Source organism: Camarhynchus parvulus, chromosome 1A (assembly GCF_901933205.1).
Source record: "Camarhynchus parvulus chromosome 1A, STF_HiC, whole genome shotgun sequence".
NCBI lineage: Eukaryota > Metazoa > Chordata > Aves > Passeriformes > Thraupidae > Camarhynchus > Camarhynchus parvulus.
The window spans coordinates 50,873,702-50,888,019 of NC_044586.1; the positions used below are offsets into that span (position 1 = coordinate 50,873,702).

Below are 14,318 nucleotides of genomic sequence, written 5' to 3' on the forward strand. Positions count from 1 at the left end.
AGAGTTGATGGAAGTGATTCAGTTATGTGAGAATTTGAGCTTTAAATAAATAGAAAAAGTCCAACTCTACAAGCTGGGAGATACAGAAGATCAGAGGTTGTGAAGGACACCCTTAATGGAATAAAATAAAATGTGATGCAGAGCACTACAAAAGTGGTTTTTAGCCTGCAACATGCAAACTATATACTTGCATGTAGCCGCTGTAATACAAATTTTGGTTTTTGGAGACTGACTCAAATGTTCCAGGGTTCTATAATTTCAGTGTTTTCATATCAAACACAAAAAGCCATTGGCTTTTCCTGGCTTGGAGGTGGACAAATTGTGAATGGATCCCACACTGATGGGAAAATAAGACAGTCTAGAAAAAACAGTTGTATATGGATGTGGTCCCCCACACCCCCAGCTGTACAATTATATTTTGAGATGCAGGCCAAGTGTCTCCTGATCTGCATCTACTCATTTAGCAAATCTTTTTCTGCACACTCTCTGAGTCAGTTTATACAGGCATAGGATCACTTTGTCAGGAATAGTGCAGCCATTTTCCCCCATGTCTGTGCACTTGGCAGCTTCCCTTGTATCAGCTCCAGTGATGATGAGACTGTAAGCAAGTTGGAACAATTCCTTGAATGGGTAATTAATTAGTTACCAGGTTTTTCACAATGAGCTTTCTGATGCTCATTTTCCCCTCATCTGATGCTCTCAACTCCTACATAGGTATCAGAAAAGTGACAGTGGAGGGTGTATGAGAGGAAATCACTGTCCTTTCTGTAGTCTCAAAGCTACAAGTTATTTTTGTTAGTTAATTAAAAAAATTAGGAAAATTAAGTTTGCTGAGTCAAAGGAGACCTATCCTTAAGGAGCTGAAGGAAATTGGGTCATTGTTTCATAATTCACAACTTATAAGAAGGATTTTCAAACATGCTCTGAAAATTGCTGTGGAAGTTCAAGCTGAAAAGTTGGAGTGTGAGAATAAAAGTTTTATATGAAGATAGTTGTTGAAATGGTACCATGTTATAGAAAAATTGGATACACTTGTTCCGGAGCTTAATGAAATGTAAATGAAAATAAATCATGAAGTTAAAGGATAATACACAAAAATTCTTGCTGTCGTTTTCTACTTCTACAAGTCTACAAAACCAAATTATATTTTAGCTGTTTCCAACTCTACATGTCACATGCCTTGGTAGATAAATGCCTAAAAGACTGTGACAGAATAAACTGTACCACATCTGGATTTGACCTGTTACCTTTTCTTTTTCTTCCACCCTCCCTGATGTCGTACTGGGAAAATACATGTGCTGAATATGTACAATAAAAGCCATATATAAAGGTTTATACAAAAATTATATAAACAAAAATTTTGCACCCAGTAAATCTTCAGTACCCAAAGAATCAGCCACAATCAAGTGCATTTAATTGGTATGAATAAAAAATGTCTCCTTTTGCATTCTGTTCCTGTTTTTAAATTGATTGGTAATCAGCAGTTATGAGGAAAACATGGAAATTATATTTCCAGTATGGCAATAAAGATAAGCCATAACATTTTGTAGTCTTGATTTGTAATTGAAAATATAGTTTTCCTTTTTCTGTTAGTGCCAGGGAATGATGAAACTATCCTGAAATATTTTAGAATGCTTAATTGCAGAGAGCATTACAAAAACATTACTCTTGGCATAGGAATGCTCAGGTGTCCCTATTAAAATCCCTGCCCTATCAATAAACATGTGCGGTGTAATTCACATGGCAAACTGTGGCCGCTCATGCAAAGCTTCATGTTTAGTTACCTGTGTGTCACCCTGATTTATCTTCAGTACAGCTTGACTTACCCATGCCTCCCTGTTCTTGTTAGAAGCATGAACTTTCTGATAAATACAAGCTGATTGTTGTTCCAGGAATGGAATTTTCTTGCTGTTTTCAGCCTCTTTTGATGGTCCATACAGGTGGGCTTTCTTAAGGCAGATTTTGTAGAAGTTGACAGAAGGCCATAACATTTATTTTTAATCTTGGCTATGGTACACATTGCTATATCTAGACAGAAATATCTAAGAATCTTAGAAATAAGCTGCATAGCGCTTAAAAAAAATTGCACTGTTCTTGCATTTGTTTCAAAAGGTTTTTCTGTAGTTGATGCTGGAGGTTGGAGAAGACTTGATGGGACTAAGTGATGGTAATTCCCTACTCTTGTTGCCATTTTTCAGTGTGACCTAGAGGAAGTCTTCCCTTGTATGAGTTATTCATATAGTAGAAATAACAATACCTTCTTTCTTCAGAATATTGTTGGAACACACTCTGGAATAACTGTGCCACCTGGGATATGAGAGCAGTGGACACTATCTAAAATGGGTGCTGTTCTTTTAGCTGTAACTTGATACAATGGTGATTCTGTGGTCAGGGAATATTTTGCATTAAATGTGTCCAATATCTCTTTAATTAATAAGTGAATAATTCATTATTTTCTTTACTGGTCTTACAGCTTTTCATGGTGCCATAGAAGTATGTAACTTGAAAAAAAGTTATTCAGATCTCTCTGCTACCTCTGTCTTGATTTTTAAAATGAGAACAAGACACTTCAATGAGAAAAAGATCCAAAATTAAACTTATCTCTGCAGATTGCTCCAGTTTTGTTTTTTTCTTACAGTTGTAAACAACTGTATGAACTAGATAGCAAGCTATCTGATCTGAATGTGCTTTGTGCTCCCACTACAGATCCTGGATTTTGGACTGGCAAGGCATACAGACAGTGAGATGACCGGCTATGTGGTTACAAGATGGTACAGAGCCCCAGAGGTCATTCTTAACTGGATGCATTATACTCAGACAGGTCAGTGTCTCTTCAAAGGTATCTTAACAGAGCTAAAGCATTCACTGGATCAGGTGAGATATACACAAGGCTTTGTTTCTGAAATGAACAAGAAATTGGAGGTGGAAATGACCATATAATTATGCAACATTTCCTTGTAGATAAATTGCAGATAATCATGTGGTGGTGAGTTTGGGAACTTTTTATATATGTTTTCTGAGAGTAACAGAAAGTGCCATGGTTATTAGAAAAAAATTTATTTAATTATTTAAATTATACAGACATGACAGTCTGGTCTCTCTTCTTGTGTTCCTATAAAGGTGTGCTGAGTTTAATTTGAACAGACAGGGAGAAATGACAAATGGAGGGAATTCAAATAACACCATGGAAGTTTTTGAAAGTACCAAAAATTTAATTTGTATGCCTGTTATTGGGAAACTCATTCTGCATATTATGAGATTATCTCCAGTTTGCTCATTAGAAAGTCTGGTAGTTTTACCTGTGCTGTTCATCATACTTGGCAAGGCACACATTTATTTTATAACAGGCTATAAAGGTAATTTTTATACTTATTTAAAATATGTTTTAAATTAAACTTTATGCACATTTAAACAGACAGGTTAATGTGCCTCTTGGTGTTTTTTTCAGTTGACATCTGGTCTGTGGGCTGTATAATGGCTGAGATGATAACAGGGAGACCTCTGTTCAAGGGAAATGATCGTATCCTTCAGTGAATTTATGATACTGATGTAAGAAAATTAGGAGAGGTTGTTATGTGATACAGTAAGTCTGTTCAAAAACAGATGAGTATAAATTGAAATTAATAGTAAAATGGCTTGCAGCTTTCTCATTAAATCATTATTTTATATCTGTACCACTTTTGCACACCTGCTAATTAAAACTTGTATTACTGATTTTTTTTCAGTAGAGGTGATCTTTGAATCACATCCCAAATCATCAGGTAGAAGGCTCTGTGATAATAGAAAAGGTTTCTTTCCCTAGTGCATGCAAAACATGTGTTGATTGCTTAGATACTCTAAATATTTTTGGAGTGATTTTTATCCAAACAATACAGAACAAGCCTGATGATATTGGAAAATTTTGCAGATGATTCGATTATGTGTTCCCAAATTATAGGATATTTTCTTTGCCTTTTCTAAGAGAAATTGAGAACTTTCATCTTTTATAAATCTTCTGTTCAGTCATTGAATTAAAATTTTTACATTATTCTCCAACAGCAAAGAAATGCATTACTTTTGCAGGATGCTTACTTTCCTAATAGTGAAAGAATTTGTTCCTTATTTCTGGCATTCAGATCTGGACCAACTCACAGAAATAATGAAAATAACAGGTACACCAACGCAAGATTTTGTTCAAAAATTGCACAGTCAAGATGTGAGTATTCTGATTTGTCAGTTGGTTTTCCATGTCTTAATTTTCCTTTAAGCCATGCTCAATTCTTAGGCAGGCTGACGTAATACATATTGACTACTGATATGGCCCCTGATGGTCCTTCTCTGCCTTGACATGATTTGTGCACCCACAATAGCTACTGGAAATGAGGGTGGAATGACAGAAAATTATCATAACATTATTTAAATATTTCAGGATTCCAGTGTGTACCATATAAACAGTGGAGGTGATACATGGCAACTTTTATTGTAAAGGTACTAAAGGCACAGAGATATTCAGAAAACCCAGTTTTTTGCAAATGTCTCTTTCCTGTCCTATGTCAATGTCCTTCTAGAATCCTGAGGCCCTTCCTATAAAGAACCAAAATTTATTCATTAGTGTAACTGTTCAGTTTAAATGTAAAGGAATTACTGTATAAGGTTAACTTCTAGAGATTGCTGTAAACTCACGGTGACATTCTTTCAAGTAATTCATACATATTTATTTGAATAAATATACTAAATATGGAGCACTAATAATTAAAGCTTCGCATCATAATTTCTAAATCATGGTTTTAAAGTGGTTAAAAAAGATTCCATTTAGGAAGAAGGTGAATATCATCAGAAAAAATGCATTTGTACAACGTGCTGTCAAAATATTGTTAGAAAGGTATTAAGTGTGTAGTTAATGTTGTCTCATTACAAAGGTGGCAAAGATCTAATTTAATATCCATGTTTCTTTTAAGGCAAAAAATTATATCAAAAGCCTCCCGAAAGTCCAGAAGAAAGATTTTGCATCCATCTTGAAGTATGCGAATCCTTTGGGTAAGGCTGTTTGTGTGTATGTGCGCAGTTTGTTCTTGTGTTTGCATTGGAGGCAGGTGCATTATAATTCAGTCATGTGAAAGGGGATGTGGTGGTTCTTGGGCTATTCTGTCTCTTCCTTGCCATAATTCATCATTTTGATTGTGGAAACTGAAGTTTAAACCCTGCCAGGAATCAGTTGTTTTTTAGAAGCATAAAAAAAATTAGTATGTTGTGTTTTGGGTTTCAATCCAGTACCTGCTTATTGGTTTTACTTGAGCAGTTTTCTCAAGAGCCCTAGCATATCAAGTACATGTAATAAAATTTTCTCTGTACTGTATTTGAACTACAATTCTGAAAGCCCAATCTGATCTGAAGTTGAAATACAAGCAAATGGAAAGCTGACATTTTAGTAATAGAATTAATACATCCTGAGAAACATCTGTGCATTCCTGAGAAACAATGGCTTGGATTCCATAGATGTTAACAGCCAGAAGAGCCTACCAACTGTGCATAACTGTGACATGACCTGAGGCAGGCAGAGCTCTGAAATGACTCTCCTTAAGCATTATCAATTCCCCAATGATCTAAACACTAACAAGCCAGTTTTATTAAAATATTAATTAGGATAATTGAATTTTCTCAATTTAAGTTAAAATTTTAGGTTCAGATACAGTTTGGACAAATCTGAGTAATAAACAGCTCTTACCCTTACTGCATGGTTAGCTGATGGGTAGCTACAGCAAGCTACACATTTCCATTTAGTTCTTAGGATATCTTCTGTCATTTCTGTGGCCATCTGGCTGCTTCAGGTCTGGAATAGTTTAAAGAAAATATGCAACATGGCAAGCAGAAGTTGAAGCATCCTGTCCCACACTTCTTGGGGTGAAGCATCGCTTCCCACACTGCCTCTGCTTCCTTTCAGCTGCTCCCAAGAACATCCTTTCAGGATAGAAAAACAGAAAATAAATGAATCATTCATCATACCTGTTCACACTAGTCCACTTTGACAGTCTAGCAATGGACTGAATCCAGAATCCAGAGGAGGGGAACATGTAGAATTTTAATGGATTGTTTTGGCTGACATCTAAACCACATAGCAGATAGAGTTAGCTCTGAGATTCTGAGTATGGACAACTGACATGTCTTAGTGACCTTCAGAGTGTACGTGGTCTGGATGTGGTGACACAGAGCACAGTTCTCGCTCCCCGTTCGCCTGTTCATTCAGCTGCTGTCAGGGCGTGATGTACCTTAGAACCACAATGAGTGGCAGTGGTTAAAGACACCTGGGAAAGCCCCAGGCACAGTGGTCCTGGAGCCAGAAGCTGAGAAGTCATTAGCTGAGATGTTTTCTGTATTGCACACAGAAGCAAGGGAGCACCTCTGCATTGCATCAGGCTTTGTACACATCCCAGCTTGCTCACCACAGTCATGCAAGGAGGCCCCACTGGCTATAAATGGACATGCAATGATTCTGTTGTTACTCCATGTATTTATTTGAAATACCTCCAGGGCAGTATTACTGTGTACAAGTGGAATCAGGTGTGTGGTTTGATGCACTGTTGGTTTTCTGTGCAATAGCTGTAAACCTTTTGGAGAAGATGCTGGTGCTGGATGCAGAGAAGCGAGTCACAGCAGCTGAGGCTTTGGTGCATCCTTACTTTGAACCAATTCACGATCCTGAGGAAGAAATTGAAGCTGAGAAATACGACGACACGTTTGATAACATGGATCTTCCACTAGATGAGTGGAAGCGTGAGTTTAATTTTGTGATGTTTTCAGAATTAACCAGATTGAAAGGCCATGCAGAAATAAAAATAATCCCCCTTACAAATTAACTCCTCTGCTTTTGATCGAACAGGGTAAATAGACAGCATTAAGAGAAACACTACTGATAAGCCAGTGTTCCTCTTACCAAGTTCTTGTGGAAGGATCTCTAAAGGTTCCTTCTCTGCTTCCTAACTGTCCTCCATTTCCGTAGTGTTTCTGTCCTCCCATGTACTGGAACATAGAAAATAAACCATTTCTGTAACTTGCCTTTCAGTGGATAGAGCAGGTGAAGAGATTGTTTGACTGTTACTTCTACAGGACTGCAGTGGTTGCTGGCCTTAGAGTCTCTGAGGGAGAAAAAACATATCTATGTCACCAGAGATTTAAGTCTAATCTTGTTTTCATCTAAGGTCAAAGGTTTGTAGTTTGGCTTTTAAGTCAGGACCTAACTTTTAAATCTAATGTGCTCAGTAGCTCTTCCTGAGGATATTGCCCACTGTACTCAAAAGTCAGTGCTCACATCCCTTTGAAAGCACCTGTACCATTTCAGTACTGGGCTACTTTTTTAAATCTGAAATGATGAAAAAGTCATCCTTGATTCCCTTACGTTTCGTACTCTTCCTCTCTTTTTGCCTGAAGAGGTCTCTCTCTTCCTGAGCTAGATCAGAGCCCAGCCATGCTGGAGTTGCACCTTGCTCATTCATGTTTGTGCAGCTCCTTTTCTGATTAGACCACAGCAATGCTATGTCTATTCTGTTGTTTTGCAGGCATTACATATAAAGAGATACTGAACTTCAAGCCACCACAGACATTGGACTCAAAGGAGACAGCAGTGTAATGGCTCAGTATTTTCAGAACTCTGAGGAAGGCAGAAAAGTTGTAAATGTTTGTGGCATTTCAGGTGTATAAAACTCCTTATAAATAAGCTCTATGTAATCTGTTTCATCTGCACTGTAACAATGTCCTTTAGTCTGCATGTGGAAGTTGGTGCCTTTGGGCATAGCATTTCAAAAATATCCAGAAACTTATTTCTGCCTACAAACTTCTTCCTTCTGCGCAAAAGGACTCAGACTGCAATAACCTGGTGCCATCCTCAAAAGAGCAGGATTAATTCTTTAACTCAGAGATCTGAAGAGTGCAAGTTACCACCCCAGGCAAGCTGAGAACACAGTATGTCTGATGTGCTGTGACCGCTCTCCAAGGCCACTGAACCGTCTTAAATGCAAGAAGTATTCATGTGACTTCCTGTGGAATATTTGACTTTGCTGAGATGCCTGGGAAGGCTAATCGTCTCCTGTTACCTCAGGGACTGCAGTGGGTAGCAGAGTGAGTGAGTGCCTGCATCCTCTGTCCTGTATAAATGGAAGAGAACCTCAGAAGTGTTGTTGTCCTAGATTTTTTTCAAAGTGGCCAGCATAGCAGGACAAGATTTCATAAACTTGCTAGGTGAACAGTCACTGGATATATAATCACTGTATAATATTTTTCCCTAAATACAGTGCATTTTCTTTGTATAGTAGACTAGGGATCAAGGATTTACAGGGAGAAATTCTTCAGATTTTCTAAAATTTTTGTAAGCTCTCCAACATCTTAGTATTGAAGTTATCTCAGACAATCAGCAGTGCTGATTTTAAAAATAAAGCTGCATTTGGGTCACTTTATAGGAAATGAAATGAGGACCAAAATGATAGACTTCCTCTTCATCGGGAATACCTGCAGCAACCTGGTGGTTTTTTTGCAGCGTACAAAGCTGTTACCAGGCGAAGAATAATACTGATTTTTTACTGATCTCAACTCATCTTGCTTGGGAAAACATTCAGACCTTTTGTGGAGAGGTACTTGAGCAAAAGGAGTCAGCTTCCTGATGGGATAGATTGGTTAGATGCTTCCTGAGTTCCTCTCATTGTCCTGTTACTGTATTTTCCTGGGTGCTTTGTTTGTAAGGGTCTCTGAAAGGTGGGAAAAAGAACTGGCAAACCTTTGGGAAGAATTTCTGTGTGAAATTGCTTGTCTTTCTTAAAAGTAGTATCTTTACAGTTGACTGTTTGGATGTGGGTTATTCCCAATGTAATACACTGTGGTGTGTTACTACTGGGTGAAATGAATGTGAAAGAAGACATTTGATCCTAGCAGGTAGTAACTGGGAAAAAGAAGAAATTACTTGGGGTTTTTTTTTGCTTTAATATCCAATATAAACCATAAGTTTAATAAAGGCACAGTTACTCTGTTTCTTTCAATGAATGTTTGAATTAAACACATCTGTAAATACTAGCATTTGTTTAAAAATTGTTTGTGATGAGAGTTGATTAGCTAAGGTGGACACCTAGAGAGACTAAATAGTAACAGAAACCTTAAATTCATGTATTTGACAAGTCATTAAAAATGACAGTTTCAGGAATTAATGAAAAAAAAAGCAGAGAATGTATATTGAATCAAAATATTTTTTCAGACTACAGGTTTCTCACAGAGGAAGGCATACTTAAGAGTCATACTCCATTTTGCACTATGGACTTTCTGCTTGGTCTACACTTCTGTGTTAAATAGAAACTTTTATTTTTTACAGGATAGATGTTGTCTCTTAGGATCATGTTCTTTGGTCTTCTTAAAAGTATTGGGAGAAAAGTGCCTCTTGGAATTAGTGGTGTTGATAGACTGAGTCAATGGGAAATGAAAAATGTCAAATACTTACTTGAAAATGCTGCCTCTGTATTTTAAATGGATTTCAACATCCTAAATTCTAGCAAATGCCTAAAGTCTGGAGATAATGCAGATGGCTCAAATGTTAATCAGACTAGGAGGGAGCATTTTTTTAATTGAAAAACTCCTTTACATTTTCTTCCCTAAAGGCTAACGCTTCAGTGGGCATTTCCACAAATTCAAGCCCTAAAATCCTCCACCTGCTGAGGTGAACTTTTCCCTCTCTTAATTTTTACATAGCATTGGAGAAGCAGCCAGCACACATGAGAAAGACATAAAAAGATAGTGCTAGCTTTTCTTGGTAGTGGAGAAATACAGAACTCTTAAAGTAACTGAAGACCTTGATGCATATGTCAGCAAAAACAGAAGTACTGCAGTGCCATCAGCAAATGGCAAAGCCAACATCAAGTTGGTCAAGAAGTTTCTGTGTAGAGATTGAATTCTGCAGAAATGGCTCCAAGTGGCAGTAGATATCATTAAAAGAACTGTGAGGTGAAAGCAGAAATACTTTGCAGCAGAAGCAGCTGCTACTCCAAAGGGAGAGACAACAGTTCCTAAGTTTTAATTTGCTATTCCTACTGGTGCTAAGCAACTCAGGTATAAGAACCCAATTTCTGTTTGCCTTAAAAGAGAAATGTAAATACATTCTGCATGTACATGAAATGTGTTGTGACAAATAAAGGTTGTGAGTTTGTTTTTTACACAATAATGGTCTTATTTTCCTCATATGAATTCCCAGATGTATAATCAATACTGAAAATATTATTTTCGGTAAAGGGATCTGTATGAAACTAGTATTGTAGGTACATTTCATGTAATAATAGCTGCTGATACAGTTTCTTTTGGAAGCTAGTCAGACCACAGATGCTAATCTTTCTCCAATTTTCTGAATCCAGAGTTGCCACAGAGCTGATCTGACTGTACTACTGCCGCCAAATTATTTCTTAACAGCTTCTTGGATTTTACCGGACATCTCTGCTTTGTTCTGAAGGACAGGATTTTGGTTCTTAAATGCAGTTGTATTTCTCAGCCTTTGTATTTTAAAAGCCAAAGTCAGACTGATGGTCATCAAGCGTATATATCTTTGAGTTGGACAAGATAGTTTGAGTTAACAAAGTTCCAATATGATGTGTGGGGCTCACATTCTCCCTGACTATTTTAGAGCAAGATTGTCCCTTTAAGTATTAGTCTTTGTTGCATTTAAGACTCACCAAATGTTGGTTTTTGATAATGTGTTATTGTGGGCCAGATGTGGTTCACACCTTCCTTTCTTGATTATTTTCTTTTTTTTAAAATAAGATATTACTGAGGTGCATGCTAATGTGTCCTGCAGAATGTGCTCAGAAGATGCACTTTGTTCTTGATTGGGAGTTACTGGGCATATGAGCTGGGTGGGATTCTTTGAGTTTCCTACTTTCTGATCTGCTGTTCAAAAGTGAATACCAGATGCTTCTGGTCTGTTACAGCTAAAGTTCTCAAAGAATGAAGCATCTGTTAGATGCTATCATTCACTAGATCTTGGTATAAAATAGCCACGTATTTTGACAGTGCCTGCAGGGACCACAGAAAATAATAGGGGCTCAAAACACCTGCTGTCTCTGCTGATTAATTCTCCCATCTCCTGTATACACTGGTGGCAACTGATTGTATAAGCCAAACAATACCAGAAGCAGTTTAATGCACAGCAGCATTTAAAATCTCCTCCTAAGTCTTCATAAGAATTCAGAGCCTGAGTTGGAGAAAGATCAAGGGAGGAGGACTTCCATCATACAGACACTCTTTGAAACTTCTGGAGTACCACTTAATGAGCAGCTCTTGTGCACAGATCATTTGTAGCCTGTGGAGTAGAAATGTCTGAAAACTGTATTTTCATCTAGCAGCCGTCTGCAGCTCTGAGGCATGGGACTGATGTATGCTTTTTAGCTACCAGGAACAGCATCCCACTAGGAGGTAAGTGGGGACAAGGAAGGTGTTTTAATGATTCATCATTTTTGTCTGCTGCTGTTTTACTCTGTGATGGGAGCTCGTTTATGCTTACCCTTGTTACTTTTCTTACCAGGAGTTTTCTACTTTGTGGTCTGCTTCATGAGTAAGCAATGAGGTGCATTTCCCAGCAAAGTTAAGAGTGATCCAGTCATGCAGCTTTTACACCTTTCATTGAAGCATTTTGAATATGCTGTTACCTTTGAGAAGCAAAATAGACTGCCAGTGAAACAAATGAAATGCAAGGAATGGAATTGCTCAAGTCCTGTTTGAGAATATTCTTGGTTTTACCACGCAATATCCTGGGAGCACATGCTCCTGGAGAGCAGGTAAAGTCTCTTGCTGTGTTTGCATGGTGCCAGCACCTGTGAGGCTCCTGTCAGGGTAATACTTGTAATACCAACCCCTAATCCACTTCAGTCTGATCCTAATGGGAAATTCACTGTTACTATAGCATTGTTATATCAGAGCTGATAACAGTAAAATTGTACTGCCTGGAAAACCATGGCCGTTTAGTCCACAGGGGCCTGGGCCGTGGCAGGTTTTTTTAGGCATTTTTCAAGTCCCATTTATGCATGATGGTTCCTGCTGACAAGTAGTACAACTTTGGCATGTGCCCAGACATTTTGCTGTTCCTGTGTAATGCCTTACATTTTTGGGTTTGAGCCAATAATTTTTTTTTTTTTCATAAAAATGGTAGTGCTCTACTATAAGGAGAAAAAAATACGGCCATGAAATGTAATCAGAAAAACATTCACTCAAGTTTTCTCTAAAGCCATAGATCCAGCAAAGTGCTGCAGGCATGGTTCATTTACTAGCACTGACATGGCCACAGAGCCAGCAGTGCCTGGAAAATTGTGCTCAGCCAAACTGATGGGTGCATATGGCTGTCATCTCTTGTCTGTTCTCCAGCCGTGAGAGACTAACAATGCAGCCTTTGTGAGGAGCTTGTTTGGGAAAGGCTGATGGTGAGCTCTGCTATGAGGGTTATGAGAGTGTCTGCAGGAGGTCACGAAGCTTGGGCTGCTGAGACTGGGGGCCAGCTCAGAGCCACGGCAGCCAAGGGTGGCCCCTTCCCCGTAGTGACCCTGGGGGGAGGATCCCAAGCACTGTGGGGGCAAACCCTGATGGGGGGAGCTTCTTCCAGCAGAGGCTCCTGCCTTGGCCCTGCCTGAGCTGCAGCTCTCACTGCCCTGCAGCTGTGTCCCTGCCGTGAGTCCCACCAAACACCTCCACTCGCAGGCTGATGTCCCAGTCTGGTGTGTCCCCATCCCCAGGGAGGTGCCCCACACGCAGGGCTGGGGCTGTCCCCAGGTGCCCCCTGCCATCTGACCTAGATATAGTGGTTTACATCAAATTAGGGTCAAGTTGAAAAGATTTGTCAGCAGTGGTCCATGATAAATTGAATGAATTCATATTTCTGTGCTGTTGGCAAAGCTACTCTGAAGTTGCTGTGAGTCTCCATTTGGACTAAGTATCATGACACCATCATTAATGAAGTTTTTCTTACATGATGCATTAGTGCAAAAGGTGTTTATTTGGAAAGAAGACTTCTGCAAGAGAGCACAGATTTCCTTTAAAGAAAGAAAATACAATGCAGGAAGATTTTTTTTGAAGGCATTACTAGTATTGTTAATAAACAATCAGACTCATCAGAAAAGTAAAACCACAGCAGTGAGAATATTGTGAACTGAGATCAAGTCCTGCCTGCTGGCAGAGTGGGAGGGCTAGGTCACCAGGCACACGTATAAACTCTAGGTCTCATGTCACCTTACAGACTTCAAGCATGATTCCCCATATGGCTTTCAAGCACTCTGGTAGTGCTTTGTATTCATATTGCTGAATTTTCCAGAACAGATGTGAAACTATGGCCGTACAAAAATGAGTGAATATTTGGAGACTCAATGAAATGAGTGTGATTCTTTTAATGAACAGCTCGCTGTAACTATAATTACTTTTTCTACTAAGTATTGCCATTGCAAGTCTTTAAAACAGAACATTAACTATGTTTCCTTAGGTTTCTCAATGGGTTTTATGGCCTCTTATGCTTTATGGCTGGATTAGTGGTTTTGATCACCTGGATTTGATATGATTAATGTTGTGAACTTGCTGTGTGTCTTCCAGGTTTTGAATTGCTTTCCTTAACTAGTGTTTGGTATCGTTAGAGTAATTTGAGATGTAAATTATTTATGTACGGGGAAAATTCTCTTTATGCTGTAACCTCAGATCTTAGCAGTGGGGTAAGCATGACTTCCCATGAGAAAATGCTCAGGGAATGCTGAGGAGCTGTGCTGAGCAAGCAGAGTGCATTGCTGTGTCCCACACACTGGCTTGCCTTATTGTATCAAATTCATACCAGTGGATGCCTGAAGGCTCTTCAGGGTTAATAAAATCTTCTCTAATATGGTGTTGTGACATCATCAGCTGGTTCATACATCCTTTGTGATCAGCTAGGAGTTTTAAAGAAGACTAAATCTCTCTCTTTTTGTTGGACCTTAGTAAACATGGGCATGACAGTAGGGCTGCTGGTGAAGGGCCTCTACAACAAATGGTCCTTTTCTCTTAGAAAAGAGAAAAATGAAAACTTGGAAGTAGGCAGAATTTGAAGCACTAATTCCCCTTATTTTTCTGTGTTAGTTTTATCTACTCAAGCTGTATTCCAACTAAGAAAACCAAATACAGCTAATCCTTAAAGAAAGAAGTAACCAAGTGAATGTCCTCACACATGTGGCCATGGACCCAAGCTGGCTTCTCCCACTGGAGTGTTGGGACAGAATTGCTGTGTAAGGACTTCAGTAAGCGTAGGGACACAAGTTGTTTGTTCCCTTTAAAGATTGACATATGCATCTGCAGCATCCCTTGCTGAAGCCAAG

At 38.7% G+C, this 14,318-nt stretch overlaps 1 protein-coding gene across 2 annotated transcripts in view; it reads left to right on the forward strand.

Moving 5' to 3' along the window:
• Window positions 1-9,035, forward strand: part of MAPK12 (mitogen-activated protein kinase 12) — a 31,006-nt gene extending 21,971 nt beyond the window's left edge. Inside the window, exons 7-12 of one of the 2 annotated variants that reach the window (XM_030960287.1) lie at window positions 2,707-2,821; window positions 3,449-3,520; window positions 4,116-4,195; window positions 4,938-5,016; window positions 6,577-6,750; window positions 7,533-9,035. In XM_030960287.1, the coding sequence (XP_030816147.1) occupies window positions 2,707-2,821; window positions 3,449-3,520; window positions 4,116-4,195; window positions 4,938-5,016; window positions 6,577-6,750; window positions 7,533-7,603 (591 nt within the window). In that variant the 3' untranslated portion in view covers window positions 7,604-9,035. The remainder of the gene's footprint in view (window positions 1-2,706; window positions 2,822-3,448; window positions 3,521-4,115; window positions 4,196-4,937; window positions 5,017-6,576; window positions 6,751-7,532) is intronic. The other variant, XM_030960288.1, reaches the window with a different exon arrangement.
• Window positions 9,036-14,318: the final 5,283 nt, after the last annotated feature.